General features: G+C 41.1%; 1 protein-coding gene across 2 annotated transcripts in view; it reads right to left on the reverse strand.

Moving 5' to 3' along the window:
* Positions 1–13,787, reverse strand: part of MRTFA (myocardin related transcription factor A) — a 50,412-nt gene extending 36,625 nt beyond the window's left edge. The window contains exon 1 of one of the 2 annotated variants that reach the window (XM_040595789.1): positions 13,608–13,787. In XM_040595789.1, coding sequence (XP_040451723.1) covers positions 13,608–13,734 — 127 coding nt within the window. In that variant the 5' untranslated portion in view covers positions 13,735–13,787. Of the gene's footprint in view, positions 1–9,273; positions 9,621–13,607 lie in introns of those variants that run through there. The other variant, XM_040595790.1, reaches the window with a different exon arrangement.
* Between the last annotated feature and the right edge of the window lie 5,142 nt (positions 13,788–18,929).

Genomic DNA, 18,929 nt, shown 5'->3' on the forward strand with positions numbered 1-18,929 from the left:
TGCGGAGAACACTGTTAGATTAAACCAAAAGCCTATATGCAACCAACTTAATTATAATACGCAACCATAAAAGATTACTTTGAAAAAATGGGCTGTTTGCTGAACAAAATCACCACAGCTGTTTGCGCAGAACTGGGGCCTCTAACTTGGAATATCACAGCCATGTAACTGCTGCTTTGAAAGGTGAAGCCATCTTTCCACTTGGTGAAGCCACCTTTCCACTCACCATTTGGCCAACAGCAGCCCTTCTAATTACACAGAGATATTTTTTTTCCTAGTTTCTGATTAAATAGTCACATGTGACCAGTAGCCAATGCCAAATTCAGCTTTGGAATATGCGGTACATCAGCCGTTTTCAGTGGAGGTTATAGCCTACATTTATCTGAATTCACTCCATCGGAGATGGGGTGAGAAAACATTTCCTTCACGCTGAAAATGGTCTCTGAGCATTTCTCAGCTCTGCCTACTTACAAAACAAATGCTGACTCACATTAACCCCTTCATGCTTCAATGGGAAACCAGATTAGATTATGGTTCACACACCAGCAAGAGCAGCATCTGCCAAGCTCCAGTTGCAACACCTTTCTGTACAGAAGCAGCAAAGGGCAGTTAATATTACCAAATTTTTTTGTAATGTCCACAAGAAGCCCTAAGAAAAATTCAGCTATAATAGCTTGTGATCAATAAAGTGAGTACGCAATGGTCAAATTAATTTTGAAAATAACTCAAGTTGCTGAGGTGGAAAACTTCTTTTTTTTCCCCCAGAGCTGCATTTTTCTGGCACTGCTGACAACACCCCCCACATCACACAGAATGTGCTGGAATGGGGGTTACCAACAAAGAAAAGCCAACTTTTCGGGCCTTTTTTAAAGGCAATTTTCTGAGCCTAACAGCATTTTAATCCACTAACTGCTGATGGGAAATACATGCTGGCTTTGCATTTAAGCAGACTGTGCAGTTAACAGAGAAGCATTTAAGTGAAGCAGACTGTAAATGACACTCAAACTGCAGGGATTATATGACAGTTTGCTACCCTGGGAAGGGGATGCCAAAAATTCATATCCCTCTGCAGGGTGAAGGAGAAGCAGCAGACAACACCATTGATCCTCACAATTTGGAAGCATCCACTGTTGCTGGGATCAACAGCCATAAGGTTCTATTCATCTCAATGCTTGTCAAAGAATAGCTTGGAGCAAGCCTGGGCAAAGGCACAGTTAAGCAGAAGTTTATTTCTTTACTATTTGAGACTATCTCACATTCCACTACCTCTTTTCTCTACTGCAGCAACAATGGCTGCTATTAAAATGCAGGCAGTTTCCTCAGCTCCTCCTTAGCAACCATACTAGTGAGAAAATGGAGTTTGGGAGGGTAAAGAATAGAAAGAAAATTCATTCTGGTCTCAAACTGTTACAAGAACCTTTCACACTAGAGGCAAAAGCTATTTATTTATATTCATGATGTGGTCTTCTCTTTGTGAGAAGTAGGATTGGGATCACTCTCCCTACACCCAAAGAGGAGGTCTGCGAACCAGACCCTGCACAGGAAACAAAACCAGGACCAGGAGTGGTTCCCTATTGCAGGTCACATTAATGATGAAAGCGGACTTCTTAGTATCGCTACAGATATCAGCATGTTCTGCCAGAATACACTTAGATGGACAGATGTCTCGTATCAGTTTGGAGAACACAGATGAACTCCTTACCCAACAGCGTTTGTCCAACAGAGACGATTGTAGGCACAAAGCCAAACAGGAGGTTTAACCAAGAAAGCCATGCAGCTGCATCAAAGGCAGATCTAGTATAGAGGGATCTGAAACTTTTTTTACGACCACCTTTTTTTTCTTATCCTCTTGATAAGCTTTTGGGAGCATTAAAAATTTGTACAGGTGAGAACAGGAGCACAATTCTGCCTGATGTAGACTTAAGACCACGGTCAAAAGATTCTTAAAAAGCAGAAGAGATCATTCGCATCCAAAGCAACAACTTTCAAAATATTTTGCAGTAGATGTGCTAGTAATAACCCAAGGACGTAACATGAGTGTGACATAACACTAGGTGTCGGGTTTTTTCCCATCGGGCACTTCAAAAAGCCTTCAGGCTCTCAAATGCCCACAAACTTTTAAAAGCAGCTGAAAAGCACAGAAAAAGGAGCAACTGGTCATTTAAGAACACAGAAGAGAAGGAAGAGAGACAATTAACTGACTCTCACCCTCAGGACTAGAAGGGGTTGCTTCTTGATAAAATCAAACTCTTCAAAGCTTCCACAGCTCAAAATGATCTTGGGTCACACAAAATCACTGACAGGACATGCAGCTTACACATGCCTGCTGATACATTAGACGCATTGTCTATATGACCATGTTCCAGAAGAACAGAAACAAAAAAATACAGGCACAGGGCAATAGTCACTTTTTGCTGCAAGGATGCTGTTAGAAGAGAAATATGAAATAGGAATAATTTAAAAAAATGTTTTCAAAGGATGATGAAATACTTGCATGTATTATCTTTTAATGAGTCAGTGTTACGAGACATTAAATAGCTGCCTTAGTGGAGACAAACAAATACGGATTCTTTGATATAGTTAATTTAGCAGAATCAAAGATTCAAACCTACAGAAGAAACTAGTCCCCAAAGAATATGAAATCAGAAGCAAATACACAATGAAAAGCAAAAGAATCTATTTCCATCCCCACATTGCACCACAAGATAGCTGGCTCACACTGTGAGCACAGAACAACAAGCTACCTCAGCAGGTCATTTTTGAGGCTTCATAGCGAATTTGATACAATGTGGAAATCAAAGTAATGTTAATTTAAAACTGCATTTAGAAGATATAGCCACTGTTTACAGCAATTTTAATTTTGTTAGGACAGCATTACAAGACAAACAAAAGCAGTAGCATGGTCCAAGTATCATAACATAATGTGATCTAACCTCCACACAGGACAGAATAGTTACTGCCGTCAGTGGCTCCCAAAGGTGCAGTCAGCGTTGGTGTTCTGGGGTGGTAAAATTGCAGATACGAAAGGAAGAACCAGTTCATAGCCTTAGAAGTTTACAATCTCAGTTCTCAATATTGCACACAATTGAACATGTTTATTTCATGGGTGCTACATGACTAAATATATGCAAACTTGATTATTACTACAAAAGTTATGCTGAATTTTGCAGGGTTACTTTAGTGTTTATTTAAAACAAAGACTAGCAGTTGGCATGCATTTTACAGCATTTGCCTTTACATTCTTCCTTCATGATTGAACTCCTGCCATTTTCATTAAACATGTAAAATTTAGGGGGGTTTAATGATATTTTAATCATTGTTACTTTCTAATGCAATGCCAGCTTTGACTTCTTTAATACTAAAATTTTAAAATCAGATAAATGTATTACCATCAGTACATAAGTCTTTCTATTGAACACATAGAAGCTCACTCTTATCATAAAATCTTGGTACACCTAATAGTCCATTTCAGCACTTGGTGAAACTGTTAAAATAGGACTTTAAGAAATCAACCTGAAACATATGCAACTGATACATTTAGTAAGATATGCAACATGTAAAAACGTACAACAAGCTTATCAAGAAAAGCTTTCTTTTTCTTTGCTTTCTGTGCAGGGCAATGATTCTTATATAATCATTTTATCCCAGTAATACTGGTTAGGTGAAAACTAAGCATGTGAATAACTAGGCACATATCTGTATGTATGGAATCTGGCTACCACGCATGATTCAACAAGATGACCTGTAACAAAATACCTAGGTGAAAAGGTCTACCTGAAATTGAGACACCAGTATCATAAGACAGTAAATATCTGTAATCGGTGCTTGTTGATGCCATCTATATATCCATTGTTTCTATTTATAGCTGGAAGAGAAACCTTAAGGGGGGGGAAATCAGAGAGAATTTCCCAGTGCTCCGTCTAAACCTGAGTCACAGTCTACACTGATTTTTGTTTCCATGAAACAATGAACAAGGAGGAACTAACACTGCCCTTAACCACCTTGCAAAGAAAAGAAGGCCCTAGAAAGAAATTCTCCCAGATAATTTAATGTGATGTGGCAGATGGGGACAAATGAAGGAAATAGAAGGAATGGGTAGATAGATCCTGACAATCAGATCTACAGCAGTCTACTAATGTTACAGTACAAAAGGAAAAAAAGTTTGAACCCTTTTTTTTTTTTCTTGTAAAGATAGAGGCATCTCTGCCTACAAGAAGAAATTGCTCCAACCTTTTTGTTTCCCTTACAGATGAGACATGAGAGTTGTTTATATTTTTTCAGAAAAATTCTAGAAGAAAAAACATGTTTGAAGATATATCAGAATCTGAACAATTCTTCCCTTTATTTAAAAGTCTGGGTTCAAGGGATAATGCATTTTTGTGTGTTTTGAAGAAGAAGAAAATCCAGTCTTGAGACAGCGACAAGACACATCCATAAACCATGATGGATTAGACAAGTTTATAACACTAAAATTGATTAAGAAATCCTTTCATGCCTCTTTCAGCAATAACAGACATGGTCCAATACTTTCCTTCACTGCTCACCTCCCACTGTGCAATTTCTGCTACAGCACAGCTCTCCAGTGAACCATCAGCCTCTCAGATCAAGACCAAAACCTTTCTCAAACATTTCTACCAAGACTGTGATGCTGGCCCAATGATTCAACCTTCCTTCTGCCACAGGGCACCCTCTACAGATAGGAGTTACAAGCTCCCTTTGCAGAAATCATCTAATGCTCAAGACACCACAGAAGTTCTGTGGCAACAGCTGGGACGCTTTGACATATGAGCTGTGGTTTTGGGTTTTCTACTTAAACGTGGAGTAATTCTGTATTTTCAAGACCATTTCAGACTCTCAATCACCTAAAAATGTTTGATTTACTGAAACAAAATGCAAATGAAAGCAAATGTGTTTTTCCACAAGCGATAGAAAAAAGGACTTAGAATTATGCAAATTTAAATACAAATCCAGCAGTTCTTTAGAAAAAGTAATTAACCAATATAGGAAACTCTGAAAGCTAGCCCTTACAATTTTAAATTAGCTAGCTTGAGCATCTCCCAGCTTCAATTGGTTGATTATGATGACAGTTACTTCACGGACATGGAATGAAAGTGGTTTTGCCCAACAAGCATATTACATGCAAAATAAAAGAGTCAGAGCATTCCCTATCTGAGTAGCTTGCCTGTCACCAGCTTTTGTCCAAGCCCCAGCATCTTCTCTTAGCAGGAATTTCAGGTGGATGCTACAAGGAATTATCATATTTCTTTAATTCATGGTAGTGAGAAACATCTTTGCTGATTTCTCAAAGACTGCAAAGAACACATGTCATGATCATGGTTCACATACAGATTCTGGCCTTTGTACTGCAACAGTCTGACACCTTCTTTAATTCTGTTTCTACCTGTAAAACAGTTACAAGATTCAGCTATGGTCATCATATCCTTCTACATTAGAAAACAGTTCCTTCACAGCAGCCCAGTATAGAAGCTGATCCCCAGGTTTTGCAGTACACATAAAAAGTACATTGAATTCCCTAAAACTCTTTAAACTGTAATCATACAACATCTATCTACTACTTTTTACTTCCTTTCTTTTTGGATATTTACTTTCTTTTAAAAGTCTGGACTACAGATCTCCGGGACTGACTTTCTTGTTTTTTTCCACAAGGGAAGCATTGAAAACAAATCTGGCTATGAGGCTTAATGTGGTTCTTAAGTGCTATCATAGCTATAAATATCTAAATAATATAATTCTGTGTAACAGGTCATTCAGCAAACTAAAAAAACCCAGCAGATCAGAATGGCCTGCATGACCACTGACTTCAGACTGGTGGACAAATTCTGCAGATGTTTAAACCGTTACTGCTGGCTCAGTCCTCTACTGAAGGGCACAGAGGAGATGGCCGGCAGCAATAGGTACTCCCATACGCGTTACACGCAGCGGAAGATTCTCCCCAGCTGCTAAAAGAGGTGGGCTTTCACTAATATACTGAACAAAAGCAAGTGAAGGGCAGACACGTTTCCTTTCTGTTGCTCCCTCCAGCAAAGAGGCAGGGGAGATAGCTACGTGGTGACAGTGTTTGCAGCCACTGTAGTTAGATTTATGGTCACATGTCAGTCCCGAAGATACAATCCTCGTTCTAAACTGCCTGCAGTCAATGTGACAGCTATTATTAGCAGCAGTAAAACAGCCTCTCGGTGAGGCACAAAGGTACTACTAGTTTAGCATCTACTACATTCACTTCTGAGAAGGGAGGATTTGACATCAGAGCATGGAAAAGGTGTGAGCTGCAAGCAGGCTTAGAAGGACTTTCACATATAATACAGAAAGAGGCATGAAAGCTTAGGAAAGTGAAAGTGAAGAAAAAGAGCATGAAAAGAGCATCAGAAAGAGCATTCACCAAAACAAGAAAGAAAATCCACAACTGTTTGCAGGGACAGGTTACATGCTGCTCGTAATACTGACCAAATTACACAAAGGGAGCTTGTACATCCTGGCTTCCAGCACTGCTGCGTTGCAGAGACAAGTACTCGCAGAACATAGCTACTGCCACATTCAGTTCCTACAAAACCCACAGCTACAGCCTCCATGCATTTAATACTACAGAAACATGTAGAAACATGAAGCTGGGGAAACTCCACACAGAGAAAGTCGAAAGTGGATCTCTTCCTTCTGTCATCCAGAGCATCGCTCAGATCTGCCCCCAACAATCCAGCTGAGCAGCAAAATGTCCGTGCCCTGACAAGTGTTTCAGTGAGGACGGTTACCAAAAAGATGTTAAATGTGTCAGCTCGTAGGGTGCAGCAGAAATATCACAGGAAATACCCTCAGAATGATGACAGGCCCATGAGCTGCCTTTGGGGATGGAGACCACAGAACAAGGTTTTCATAAACATGACTGCAACAGATGATCCCTGTCACTATCATGGAGGAAAATGCATTATGGGCACTTCTGTTGAAAACTTTAAAATACCTATTTTTTTACCAAAATATTTTCTTTATAAGACTATTAAAATGAGATTCTTCAGCAAGCCTGGATTTCACCAATTTCAATTGACAGTAACATTTTCACTGTCAATTTTGGAAGGAATCCATGTCCCAAAGCAATATATCCTCTTCCTTATTATTGACCTTTCACATTTCTTAGATTCATCAGGCTAAGGCTAACTTTAGATGGCAGAACTGCAGAATGGAAAGTTCAAATCTTTGTTTTCTTGGAAGAAGGCTAACTATATTATATGCACAATAAACTTTGACAGTAGGTCACCTGCACAGTTCTTCTACCCATCTCACTCAACACCAGGAAAAAGCCTGATGAGCAAAAAACCATTTTGTAGTTCTTATTAGTAATCACCATATTGCCATATACTTCAGCTACTGCACGTCTGCTCTTAGTTTGGAAGGATATCAGGTTAGTGAATTTTGCATACTGGCAGGGAAAAACATTGTATCTACTTCCACTAGCCCAAGTAAAAGAAAAAGAACCACTAGTTCTGCTCCGTGTTAAAGCCGTTCAAGCAGATCACGCATCAAGTTAGAGGCCTCCTGTAAGAAAATGGAACACAATTTGCCCCATAGGCACACTGCATGTTTTCATTTGATAAACTTAAGCTATGTCAGGAGCCATATCCCATTTTCTACCATCGGCTGCAGAGGTTCTTGCCAAGAAATGTGCTGCTTTAACATTTTGGATCAAAATTTATTGATGCAGCAGGTGACACGATCAGTAATTCAATGCTGAGAAAAGACTGAATAGATGTGAGTGGGGGCACGAAAGGAAAGATCTAAGCAGGCACTTATTTTTGGTATAGATATTCATTAAGTAGTTGATCAATGACTTGCAGGTGTGACAGAATGCTGAAAAATCTGAGGTGACTAGTGACAGGTCTTATAGATGATAAAAGTACCGAGATAAGATCTACTCAGGCAGCCTGATGTGGATCCAAAACCACAAGCAGAAACAGCAACTGTCACTGACCCTTATCTTCTTTGGGCAGGAAAGTCACAGTGACATCTGTCTGGCAAGGACTGTGAACAAGCATGTTAACTGCAGAAGTTGTTTCTGGATGCAAAACAGGCAATCTGGGCTTAAGTATCATAGTTCTATTTTCAAAAAAGCATCTGCTTTGCAACAGCTCCTAGGAGCATCAGTCATTTGCTGTTTACAAGTATAAATACAGATACTTTCTTAAAAAAATAAACAACAGATAATTGTCAAATAACAATTCCAAAGCCACACAAGTTTTTTCAAGCTTTATTAACATGCTTCCCAGTTGCTGGGATTATCGAAACCCCAGCATCACTGCCACTGAACACGAAGCTCAGTTCAACTGTGAAGAAAATTCAGTTGACAGGGCAGGAAAGTACTTACTGCAAATTTTACTTGGTATCATTACTAGTTCAAAGCATTTTCTGCATAAATGCTACTGACAGCTGTACTCATCGCACCACACCCAGTTTCTATTCTTTTTGTTTTCTGCATGTGTTGAGTCCTTCTGTCTCCTTGCTCTTACAGGTCCAAATCTACAACTCTTCCCTTTTAATATTACTTTGTGCCAAAGCAAGTATTATAGTAGCCGTTTTCTGACAAATGAAGTAGATCGCAGTGTGGTAAACAAGCTAGCCTCTGTCCCTTTCCTCCTCCTCCTCCTCCTCCCCTTCCCAGCATGAAAATAGCTAAGGCTAAAGCAACAGCTGGGGATCATTACACTGACAGGAATAGTTCAGTAAACTCCAAGAGGGGAGAACATGTCATATCCAAAAAAGCAAAAACACATTAGGGCAGCAAGACTGAAAAAAATATGTGAATTCAACTCCAGGGGTAATGCTACAACTCTCCTTCCACTGGTAAGGTCTCACTTATAAAAACCCTGGTCATTCAGTGTTAACCCCTTCCCTAAGCTTCCTACGCGTGTCAGAGTTAACAAATACCCTGAAACACCTTTAGTCTTCAGAGTGACATAACCACAGAATGCTCAGGGTTAGAAGGGACCTCTGGAGATCGTATCTCCAGATGTCCAGCCCCCCTGCTAAAGCAAATTCTCCTACAGCAGGTTGCACAGAATCATGCCCAGGCAGGTTTTGTGTATCTCCAGAGAAGGAGACTCCACAACCCCTCTGGGCAGCCTGTTCCAGTGCTCTGTCACCCTCAAAATAAAGACGTTTTCTTCATATTCAGATGGAACTTTCTGTGTTTCAGTTTGTGCCCAATGCCCCTTCTCCTGTCACTGGACACTACTGAAAAGAACCTGGTCCCATCCTCTTGACACTCACCCTTAAGGTATTTGGAGACATTTGTCAGATCCCCTCTCAGTCTTCTCCAGGCTAAGCAGGCCCAGCTCTCCCAGCCTGTCCTCATCAGGGAGATGCTGCAGTCTCCTCATCATCTTTGTCGCCCTCCACTGGACCCCCTCCAGTAGTTCCCCGTCTCTCTTGAACTGGGGAGCCCGGAGCTGGACATGGCACTCCAGATGTGGCCTCACCAGGGCAGAGCAGAGGGGGAGGATCACCTCCCTTGACCTGCTGGCCACACTCCTCATGCACCCCGGGATCCCACTGGTCTTCTTGGCCACACGGGCACACTGCTGGCTCATGGGCAACTTGCTGTCCACCAGGACTCCCAGGTCTTTCTCCATGGAGCTGCCTTCCAGCAGGTCAACCCCAGCCTGTGCTGGTGCATGGGGTTATTCCTCTCAAGGTGCAGGACCTTACAGTTGCCTTTGTTGAACTTCATGAGGTTTCTCTCCACTCAACTCTCCAGCCTGTCCAGGTCTCGCTGCAAGGCAGTGCAGCCTTCTGGTGTATTGACCAGTTCTCCCAGTTTTGTATCATCGGCAAATTTGCTAAGAGTATACACTATGTCCCTTCACCGAGGTCATTGATTTGTAAGTTGAACAAGACTGGACCCAGTACTGACCCCTGGCAGCCAAATGAGGCATGCTGGGAATTAAGCAAAAATAACTTTGAATTGCTATCTTACTGCCAACTTTGAGCCACCTCACATTAATATATCATTATCTTACCTTCACTGCACCGCCTACCTTTTAAGCATAGTCACAGCCGCTGTGCCAACATTTGCAAAGGCTGGTTGCAGCACAAGGTTACAGGGAGTCTAACTGCATACATCTGGTGTGCCTCTGGATTTGCCACAAGAAATGCCAGCAGATTAGCTCCTCATAGGTTCAACATATCTTCTATGTTTTTCTGTGTCAGAGCACTATTTGCCTAAATAATTCTGAATTGTGGGATGTATCTGGCCATAATTCAGAGAAGCGCCTATTATACTTTATGACTGGTTTCTGATGTTCCTTACCCAGGCATTTGCATGAGGCATTGCTTTGACATCTCCCACAGCATCTTCAGGTCCACTCTGAACTAGGAAGACACAGGATCAACCTTTACAGAAAAAAGTCACCCTGCATTCCTGTGAGCTGCCTCAGATGCAGGGGCTGCCCTCTCACTGGGGACCTCCTCGGTATGGAGAGCTTCCAAGCCCACAAGTGCAGGTTCTCCTGCCCTCTGCCAGCTGAGGCACAGCCACCCGCCAGCTTTGCCTTCAGGTGCCCAGAGGTGTTATATGACAATAAGGTCTACATTACTCATGAAGAAAGCCATATGTTAACAAGCATTTGCACGACTCCTGATCTCTTCAAAGTACTGAACAGATATTAATAGTTTAATCAAAGGCTAAGCTAACTCAAATTACCTCACATTTGCTGCAGACCAAGTATGTGCACACAGTTACCGCAGATCAGATGGCATGCAGAAACTTGTTCATGTGTCTGGGCCCTGAGACACAAATCTTGGAAAAAGACAGGTGAGTTTCACTGTCAGCCCCCAAGTCACATTGAACGTTTTTGAAGGGAGGACTTGCCAAAAAAAGTTTTAGTTTAAGAGCAATGAATGAAAGACATTGCACAGAGGTGGAAAAGTTGGAATTTACTTTTGGAAGTGCTTAATTCTAAGCTAGACTCACATGAAAGTTAACTGGGTTTTGAGTAGCTTTCTGCCATTCCCTCTTCATATCTTGCATGAGGGGCTACCATACTGTTGTGTTAACTGGTCTAGGAACTGCAAACTGGGCTCTGGTATTTGAAAACTAAATCATTCCAAGGCATTCTTGAACAGAAAACATGTTTATGGATTCCTGAATTCTAGGAATTTTACACATAACAGCCCCAACACATACTTTGAAAAATATACAAGCATATATTGACTCCCTCATGTCAAATCCATTTCTGTGTGGAAAGGACCGCCAGTTCCCAAACTTCAATGTTAAGTCCCAATTCAAAAAAATAAATAAATCAAATCTAGGAGACCATCTGTTTTCCAGAGACAAGGAAAGAAGATTAAGTCTATTCCAGACAGCTGGTTCTCATGAGATTCATTAAAAGCACAGGTATGAGTATTGTCAGCATAACGCAGACATGCCTGGCTTTATTGAAAAGAGAAAGCAGAGTGGCACCCATTCACTGGTGTATGGTAAAGAACGAGAAATGTATGAATTTTCTGTCCTAGGCAATAACAAAACTGAACTGTCCCATTTTTGGAGGGACCAAAACTAAGGTGCAATAGTTGTTACAGTTTCAGCTCAGTGCTAATTCTGGACTTCCAAAGCTTCCATAATGGTTTACATGTGAGTGCATCTGCTTCTTCCCTGCCTGTAAGATTTGGCTCTGCAAATTACAGTGCATGCTACAGCATAAATACAACAGGCATCCCAAGACCGCAAGAGACTTGAATGGAGCAGCAGCAAAGCTAAAAGGTTATTCTTTTCTCTTCTGATATGAAAGAAGCTGGCAGCATCTATTTCTCTTCCTTACCCTGCGTTTGGCAGCTGGTAGAAAGCAGCTTTCCTCATCACATATGATATTAGAGTATCATGAATTAGACACGGGGTAGGCTGATGATACTGCTAGACTTTGCAGAGTCAACAGCTTTTTCAATAATCAGAATTATACAAGAATTCAATTACCTTAATTCACTTCTACCTGAGACAGCAACAAACATTTTTATATTGATTAAATTGCATTTCCCTCATTCTACATGTTACCCACTGTAGAGCTTGTGATACTTAGTGAGTGGATGGAAGATGTACCCTAGCACATCCAAATGCAGACTGCTCACCTTCTGTGAATATCAGTGCTTTGCAAATACAAGACAGCTGCCAGTTCTACCTTTTTTGATTTTGGGTTGTCTTTTCCCTCTGAAGACTGACATGGTGTAGCTCTTTGCCTCCAGAGCAGACAAAGTAATCTGGGAATGCTGCCTATACTAACGGATTTATTACTCCCACACTTGAATTTGAGGACTGTGACTTCAGTTTTCTTTTCCTTTTCCCTATTTTTTCGACATAGAGTATCCCAATAAAAACAACCAACAAAAATAGTAATATTTTAAAAATCTAATAAAAAGCTAATTCTTGATATATGTTAAGGAGTCTTGGTAGGGAGAATGACAATAGGGTACAGAAACTTCGCAGGTTTTTTGGCAGCCTAGAGCTGCACGAGAGAAAAATCCTCTATTTGCAAAAACTAAAATCATCTTCCACACATTGGCTTTCTATTGTATCTGGCTTTTTATCCTCAGCTCCTACCACCCTTTACTTTTCTGTCCAAAATGTCACTGAAAATCATTTTCCACTCCTCTCAGATCACGTTACTCACTCCTGAAATCAGTCATCACCTTATTTCTGAGGCCACTGTGCTCAAGACCTTTGTTCACTCCTGCAAGTTCCTATTAAAATTTCACCTGTAGCTAGACAAATCCAGTATTTCTGATAAAAAGTAAAGCTTGTTATGTTTGCCATTGGCATTTTATATTCTGCCATTCTTCCCTGCAATCTTTTCCCAGTTCCTGTTTGTTGCTATTTATTATGCTGCACACTATGAATGGATCACTATCTTTTTTCATCTTCTCAATCTTTTTCAATCCCTCCAGATCTTCTTTCCTCATAGATATCTCTCCATGAAATCTGACCTCTACCTATCTACATAATCTTTCAGAATTGTCAAACCCCTACCTATTAAGAAAAAAAAATAATCACATATACTAGCAGGAGAATACCTGAAAATTATGTGAATTATCTAAAACAGAACCACATTTAGATACACACACCTCTCTCCTTTCACAACTCTCCAAACAACATACTGAAGCTTAAAACATGACACTATCTGCTTCAAGGCAGAGTTGCCACTCCAGAACAAGCCTTTACACTTTTAATAAAACAACCTTAAAACATTGCTCACAAGAGCCCTATAGATACAGAGGAGAGGAAGAAATTTAAACTCTGAAATTAAAACTTCCAAATGCAAGTAAAATTGTCCCATGGTCCACGCACTGCAAGTTACTACACAGTGAGCTCCAGCCCTGTTCTGTGAAATGCTTATGAGCGCCCTCAGGGACAACAGGTCACAGGAGTCAGTGGGAAACCCAAAATCTGGACTACTGCCCAGAAAAGAAAAAGCAGGCAGATTCAATATGCAAGGGGGAGAGAAAAAAAAAAAAAAAAAGAAAAAAAAAAAAAGAAAAAACCAAGAAAAAACAGAAAAGCCAACCCACAAACCAATTATACAGTGCCTACAACAAAGAAAGCAGAGCCTGCTAACCTTCTCGTAAGCTGTGATATGAATCCTGATATGTGCTTGAACAGCTCTTCCCTTGCTTTGACACAGTCTCTGCAAGCGGCACAATCCCAACATAGGCAGGCTGGAGTGTCTTGGCTTTATCCAACATATTAGAGGAAATCCCTGGACCTGAAGGCCGATTCTATAACACAGGAGGCGTCCCAGGCTGGTGGAAAGGGTGCTTAATCCTCACGAGAGACCCAGACGCAATCCCTTGCTACCAGGTTTCGGTCACTGCACCAAGCAGTAGAATGGAAAAAAAATAAATTAGTTTACTGCTAGATTCCAAGGCTGTGCTTGCATAGGAACAGAGAGCTACTCGAGGCACAGACAAATCCTGACAGCCAACATCTAAAGACTAGAATCAGTAAGGCTTTTGGCAAAAACTTTTCTTCCTACAATCTCAAAGCTCAGACAGAAGCTTCTCTGTTTCAGCAAGTAGCTATAAGCATTCGGGATCCCAGCGTGGCAGAGTGGCACTTATCAACAGATGCGTGGACTTCTTCGCGGGGCCACTTGCAGTAACAGCCAACCTCATTCACCCAAAATAGTGAACAGTTGGTTTCTCTACTCACACTACGGACACCTGCCAGACAGGCAATATCATGTGATTGAGCACTGCCCTCTCCCACTGCACCTCCTGACTGTAAGCATTCCACACGCACAGCTAGGAAAGCACCACCACTCCGGCTGCAGAAGCCACGCTGTCTCTTCGCACTTCCTGTTTAAACTATTAAATATATAATTTTAGTTGCAGAGAAAGCTAAACTGATGATCTGGGAAACAGTGTTCTTATATGCATTTGCTCTGAGAACACGTACAGGTGACAGAAGGCTACTTTGTACAAGCACGCATTCTCACCTCTTCTTCCCTTAAATCTTTCTCCCAACCCAGGAGAGACACCCACCTGAAAATAATCAGCAGCCCCCAACCAATAACCCTCTACTGCAAGCACTAAAACTTCAGAATCTCTGCTTGTATGGAGGTACTCACCTCATTTGGAGCTTATTTAATGTGCATCATGAACAGATGCCATGTGGTTGGCAAACTTTGGTTATACATACTGCCTAGCGTGGTACTGAATTGGAAGTGGCCAGGGAAAAGCACACTCCATCCGAGCGACAGCCAGGAGGTACTCTCACCAATACAGCTGGTGCCTATGTTGATTTTTAATCTCCCTAAGCGTGCATCGTAAAAGGTGCAATGAAGTCTGAGGGGGAAAAAAGACAACAAAAAAAGAAGAGTTGTCCAATGAATACGTATACCTAAAAAATGTATTCTAGTATCTTTCCAGGAAAAAAAATAATAAAGATGGACAGTAATCTATGTCATCCTACAAGTCTGAAGAACAGAGATTACAAAAATAAAAAGGTGAATACTCTAAACACTATGGGAACAGTCTCCATTTCATATTCTGCCCCCTGCATCCTGTCCCCAGTCAAGACAACTTCTCATCTCCAAATAGTTTGAGAGGCATCCAAGCCATTTTATAAAGCAAGGCCAGAATAACAACCACAAGTGAAAAAAGTCTCTAATAATGAAGCTAATATCTAAGAAAACTGGTGTTCAACCAAATTTAAAAAGCATGACTAACTCTACCATAAGCTGCAAAACTAACATATTTTTAAGTTACAAACTAAAAACTAATACACAGATTTTTACATTTTTACTAAATAATGATGCTAGGTGGCATCACTGACATTTCTGAGTACCTTCAACAGTACTCTTCTTACTTTGAAATATTTAACCTTCACTCAGGAAAGAATCCAAACTCACGTTCCTGTGGGTAACAAAATATCTTTGGTGATATTATAAAGCTCCATAATTGCATTAATCCTAAATTACTACTGTATACTCAATACAAACTCCCATCTTAAATTTAGGATTTGTAAAAGTCAGGTACAGGTTCAGTTTCATAATGAACTTTGGCCAATAAGGTCAAATTACTGCATAAATAGATGAGCCTGCTTTTGCAGCCATAACACTGCAAAGAGCTGCCTCGGGAAGCTGACCTGGCAGACCACAAGAGTGCTAAAGCCAGATTGACGGAGAAGAGAAAGAAACACCCTGTTCAGATCTCCCCTTTCCACTGCAACACAGAACTGCCTATTGAATCAGGCCTGATACTCTGTGCAGATAGGTCCCGTAATTACTGTAATAACAAAAGAACAACCATCCTGTGCCAGACTGACTCCTACTTTTTTCTGGCAAGCAATACACCATTTGGATGGTGGAGATGACAAGATTCAGCTACAGAGGTCAAAGACTGCTTTTACTTTGTCAGCCAGGGTCTGAGCTAGCAGCTCACCACAGTGCATGAAGACTGGGAAGTGTAAGCCAGTTGCCTTATCCAGCTGACTCACCAACACCCAGGTATTGCCAAAACAGTCCTAAGACGTTGCCCGAGTTCTGATGAAGAAAACTTTAAGAACTGGAAGGACAGAGGCATCAAGTAGCTCATAATACATGAAATATATTGCTAGTATTGGCAATCTGATGATATAACCAATCCTCTGCTGTTTTAATTGACAACTCCAACTTGATGAAGACTTGATCCTCTCAATGTATTATTACAGAGGTGCAGATATGTATGCAGACATACCTTCCTTTCTTTCTTCCTGTGTAGAAAACAGCTTGGAAAGAAAAACACCTGATTGGCTCAAGGGTACGTAGATAAATCTTCTCTTTGCTGAGCAGGATAGTCTAAAATTTTGTCCTACAGGTTATGTAGTGTTCTGAAAGAAGGATCAATTAACCAAAACAGAATAAGATGGGACAGAACACTCCAAGAAGGACTTGAGTAGTGTCCTCCATGCTGTAAGAAGACAAACTCTGAGGGGTCCAAGTTGGACAATATCTTCAACGCAAGAGCAAGCGCTTGTGGGGTACCTCCTTGCAAAACACAGACTCTGATAGATGAGCAAAGACCAAGAGCAACCTGTCTTGTATGAAATACTGACACTACTGCCAGATTTTGATGAGCATCAAAAACTTAAATAAAAGTTGAATTTGTTTCATTGTATCCTGATGTACTGATAAGAGATCTGAAAGTCTGATCAACGCTCACATGGACAGAAATATCAATGCACTGTAAGTACAAGTAAGGCCTGATGAGTAACTTTGACAGTTTCTTTGGAAATCAGTAGGACAGATGAGAAGATCTGTTTCATGGCAGAGGTAGGATTTTCAACAACAGTTTCAGTTGCTTAACCACTCCAGAAAAGTAGGATCAACCCACACCAATGCATGTCCAGCATTCAGTGTCCTGCACAACTTTTACCCTGGAACTGGCAGCAGTGCTGCTGGTAGCACTAAGATCACCCTTACCAACAGGACCTAAGTATTTGCCACAGATTTGTGGTTTGGAAAACGTCAGGCCAATTTTTGATAATCCGTCTATGAGGCATCTATTGAGCCTTACATGATTTGACTTTCAAGTGTGAAATGAGATACAGACTGTGGGGAATGTATTCTTCCTCAAGATGCTGCATTATAATTTACACCCTCATACAAAAATAAAAAGAATCATCAGGCGCGCATATGGCTTGCACAGATACTGCTGCTAGTTCTAAGGCCTGGTGGGCACAGAATGCACTACTTGTATTTAAATGTCAGTTATCATTACTTACTATTTTGAATTAATTTGAATGAATTCATTAACTTTCTCTTCTTTTATTTTTCTATCCTCAAAAGTCAAGACAGAACATAAGCAGTAACTTTTTCAAATTCCCGTTCTGTGCTAGAAGAGAAATGTGGAAAAGTGAACCACCTCCAGGTTAAGTTCTAACCCTGCTGTAGATATTTGACCTTTAAATTCCAGGAGCACACAAAAATTTGCCTGTGCAAGGTTAGCATCAGAACTGCAAGGTGCTATAGCTTAAAGCTTACTACCACCAGAAAGATCACTCCCGGTTCACCATCTCCTGCCCTTCCCTTAGCCATGCACTGTCTTAGCTTCCTTAATACCAGTTCTAACAATCTATCTGGTATCTTAACGAGCCAATTCAACCCACTAAACACCACCAACAACAGGTGGGATGAGCATCACAACTGATGGCTGGTGAACACAACTGGGAAGGGAGAGAGGGGCTACACCAGTCTTGACATAGGCTTGACCTAGGATCAGCTCAGCTGTAACACAAAACTGCATCATTAGTTTTATCCCCCAAAATTAATGTATTCTTTAAATTCAAATTAATAAGAAGATGGAAAATGGGCTTACAACCCCCTCATACCAACTTAAAATGTGCATTCTTTTCCTCCTTTCATCTCCAGTCCTCCCTGCAGCTCAGTGCAGGTTCTCTCTTCCCTCCCCCAGTAGTAATGTTCTCAGACAACACCATGCCTGCAAGGATCTGCATGCACAGAATTTAGCAATGAAATAGAAACAACGTACTGCTAAAAACTGGAAACACCTGCAATATATGCTCATTCAGGCAACATGAGAAAGATCTCAGTCAAGGTCTAAGCCAGCTGAACCCTCAGGAAGAAGTATGAGCCCACTAGATTTAAAGATCTGTCTCTGATATTTCTAGCAAGCAAACAAATGCTGGAAAAATGAGAGAATACTGCACCTACAGCACTGTAAAGCTTTGATGTCTTATGACTCTATTTATTTTATACTTCAAAACAAATACAGACTTCATACTGATGCTTGTGTCACTTTTCTTCTCAGCTAAGGATCACATTTATGTAATCTGAGTTTGCTTTGGATATTCCCAGGATCCTGCCTCCCACCAACAGTGACCTTCAGGAAGAGGTAGAAACACCAAGCTGGGAGCACTGCACGTTCTTGCTTCTCCAGTTCTCAGGAAGAGCCTGAAGTTTACATACTCATCTTTTCAACTAGCTGGTGACAGAAAACTCCTAGACATGACAGGTAGCCAAAGGTAAGCCACCATGCAGATGTGAAAAATGGCAACAGCAGCAGGCATGCCTGGGAACCTGGACCTTTCTGTAGCTTTTGAACAGCTCTTCAGTCCCTCAACCCACTCTGGGATATACCACCACCCCCACTTTTGGCAAGTTGGCTGTCATTGAGCTGTAAATACTGTGAGTTGAAAGCGTAAAAATAGCTGCAGCACAGGCTGGAAAACCTATCAGATGATGTCAAGGCGTGTTTTGAGCCCTCTCCTCCCCCCCCCCCCCCACTTCCTTTCCTATGTCACTTTCTCATTACCTCACTGTCTCTAATTCTGAAAGTGCTTCTCTCTGCATCTTTCAGCTGCCAAAGTGAACTTCACACAGCAGCTACAGCCAAATCAACCCCCAGCACCTATATAAACTCTGCCACCCACCCCATTC

Source organism: Falco naumanni, chromosome 5 (genome assembly GCF_017639655.2).
Source record: "Falco naumanni isolate bFalNau1 chromosome 5, bFalNau1.pat, whole genome shotgun sequence".
Taxonomy (NCBI): Eukaryota; Metazoa; Chordata; class Aves; order Falconiformes; family Falconidae; genus Falco; species Falco naumanni.